At 56.6% G+C, this 2302-nt stretch overlaps 1 protein-coding gene across 1 annotated transcript in view; it reads right to left on the bottom strand.

The window, feature by feature from the left end:
* Positions 1–403: 403 nt before the first annotated feature.
* The window catches only part of LOC104471126 (A disintegrin and metalloproteinase with thrombospondin motifs 7-like), a gene marked incomplete at both ends in the record, with an annotated part of 8201 nt that continues 6302 nt past the window's right edge, over positions 404–2302 (bottom strand). The window contains 2 exons of the mRNA XM_010086356.1: positions 404–547; positions 1247–1396. Of these exons, the coding sequence (XP_010084658.1) occupies positions 404–547; positions 1247–1396 (294 nt within the window). The remainder of the gene's footprint in view (positions 548–1246; positions 1397–2302) is intronic.

The following is a 2302-nucleotide window of genomic DNA, read 5'->3' as shown; positions in this document are numbered from 1 at the left end:
TGCCCACACGCTTGTGCTGCTTTTGTGCTCAAATCCCCGTCCCTCCCAGCAAGGACCACCGCAGCCCAGCGAGGTAAAACCATCCCCACGTGCCCCAGGGATGATTTTTGGAGGTAAAACCATCCCCACGTGCCCCAGGGATGACTTTTGGAGGTAAAACCATCCCCACGTGCCCCAGGGATGATTTTTGGAGGTAAAACCATCCCCACGTGCCCCAGGGATGACTTTTGGAGGTAAAACCATCCCCATGTGCCCCAGGATGACTTTTGGAGGCAAAAGCATCCCCAGTCCCCCAGGGATGATGCCTGGAGGGATGATGCCTGGGTCCCTCCCTGGCCACAGCCCCAGCCTCGAGCACCCCCCACGCCCTGCCAGCGAGGAAGAAGAGGAAGGGAGGACTTACTCGAGGAATCGTGTGATATACTCGCGGCTGCAGCGGGACCAGGTGAGTGGGGACGTGTCATACAGGAGCTGTGGAGACATGATGAAAGGTCTTTTCCCAACTGGCTCACAGTCATTGCTGCTTCCATCATGCTGAATCCCAAAACTGTGTAAGAGCACAGCCCCACAAAGGAGAGGTGAGCCGCACGCCGCCACAACCGCGCAGCCCCTCTGCTCTCCGGCACCGCGATGCCACACGGCGCAAACCGTCCCGGCTCCGCGGGGACTCGCTCGGTGACAGGCACTGGGGGATGTGGGCGGGTCGGACAATTTAGTGGCAGCAGGGACACTGCTCAGAATTTTGTGCCATGCTTTTATTTCAGCTTTCTTACTGAAAACTCACCCAAGAAAAAAAGTAGTGAGAATATTGAACAAGATCAAGTTAATTAAACTTACTGGGTATGTGTTTTTGCCACACAAAGATATCTATCATGAACTGTGATGTTCAAGAGATCTTGTCAAAATTTAACTGAAATTAGGGCGAGCAAAATTCTGTTGCTGATTTTTTGCACAGGTCCCATTTTAATACTTCTTAACGGGCAACCCTCTGCTCCAAAACCTTCAGCATCGGCAACGCACCATGATGTGCTCATGCAATTTGGCCAGGCTGCCTGGATTCTGTGATTTTCATTACACATGGGGCAACCAAAAACTCAACTCTGCCATGAAATTCCCAGCGGAAGGTTTGCACCGGCGAGGAACCGCTCGGCAATCTCCTCCCCACTCCCCCCCGTGCCATCTGGAGCCCTGAGCGAGCAGCGCAGGGGAGGAAGGAGGAGGAGGAGGAGGAGGAGGGCGGCGGTACCTGTGTCCGAGCTCGTGGGCCACGGTGAAGGCCAGCGGCAGCCCCGTGTCCTCGTTGATGTTGCAGCTGCGGTGGGGCTGGCACATCCCCGCCACGTGGGACAGCCCCAGGGTCTCGCAGGGTCTGTTCATCGCCGCGCAGATGTCCTTCCTGGGGCGACACGGACACACAGACAGAGCAGAGGGCTGTGAAGGCGGCAGGAGCCGGGGCGAGACGCGGGAAGGAGCACGGGACACGTCCCAGGCGCGGACACGGGCCAAACAGAAGTGAGAACGGAGACGTCCAACGTCTTTCCGCAACGGAAAGATTTACGACCTCTCCTTTCGCCTTTACTCTCCCAGTATCCCCGGCTTATTATTAAGCCTGATTAATGGGAACCACTAGCCAGCCTGGCTACGTTTACTCCGCTGTACAAACACAGCTGATGCTGGGAACAGCGGAGCAATGACTGTGTCACCTGGGGAAGCGCATCCCAGGGGTGCTGCGGGCCAGGGCAGAGGAGCCCCGGCCACCCAGGAAGAACAATCCACGGACGGCCACAGCCTCACGTGCCCGATTTCTGCTACAAAGCAAACTTCCTAAAGAAGATAAAACCGTTGTGGGTTGTGAATCATCACAAAAACCAACAACAGCCATCCTGCCAACAGCCGAGCCTCCGCAGCCTGAAACCATCAAACGGCGTTTTCCCCGCGAGGTACAGAAACTTGGCCAGTGGCACGGGTTCCTGCCGGCTTCAGGGGATGTCAGGGGCCTTCTCAAGGCTCCTCTGCCAATCCCAGCATCAGCCTCCCAGGGAAGAAGGAGTGTGAATCCCTGCGCACACCTCCTGGCAGGATCCGGCCGCTCTGGGGCTTGGCAATGGGGCCATGGTGCAAACCTGGTTTGGAAATCTCAACCGCTCGTCAACTGGGAGCTGTCTCCTGGTTTAAACCTGAGATTTGAGACCAGTTCCAGCCATTAAGACCAGCTTATCTCCAGATTTCCTGTTACACATCCTACAGGTGTCCAGGCAGGGCTGGGGCACAGACAGTGAGATTCCAGCTGCTCCCACCGAGC

This window comes from Pterocles gutturalis, unplaced genomic scaffold, assembly GCF_000699245.1.
Source record: "Pterocles gutturalis isolate BGI_N339 unplaced genomic scaffold, ASM69924v1 scaffold1901, whole genome shotgun sequence".
Lineage (NCBI taxonomy): Eukaryota > Metazoa > Chordata > Aves > Pterocliformes > Pteroclidae > Pterocles > Pterocles gutturalis.
Note: the sequence above shows the minus strand (reverse complement) of the source record. Positions and strands in the feature narration are given on the sequence as shown.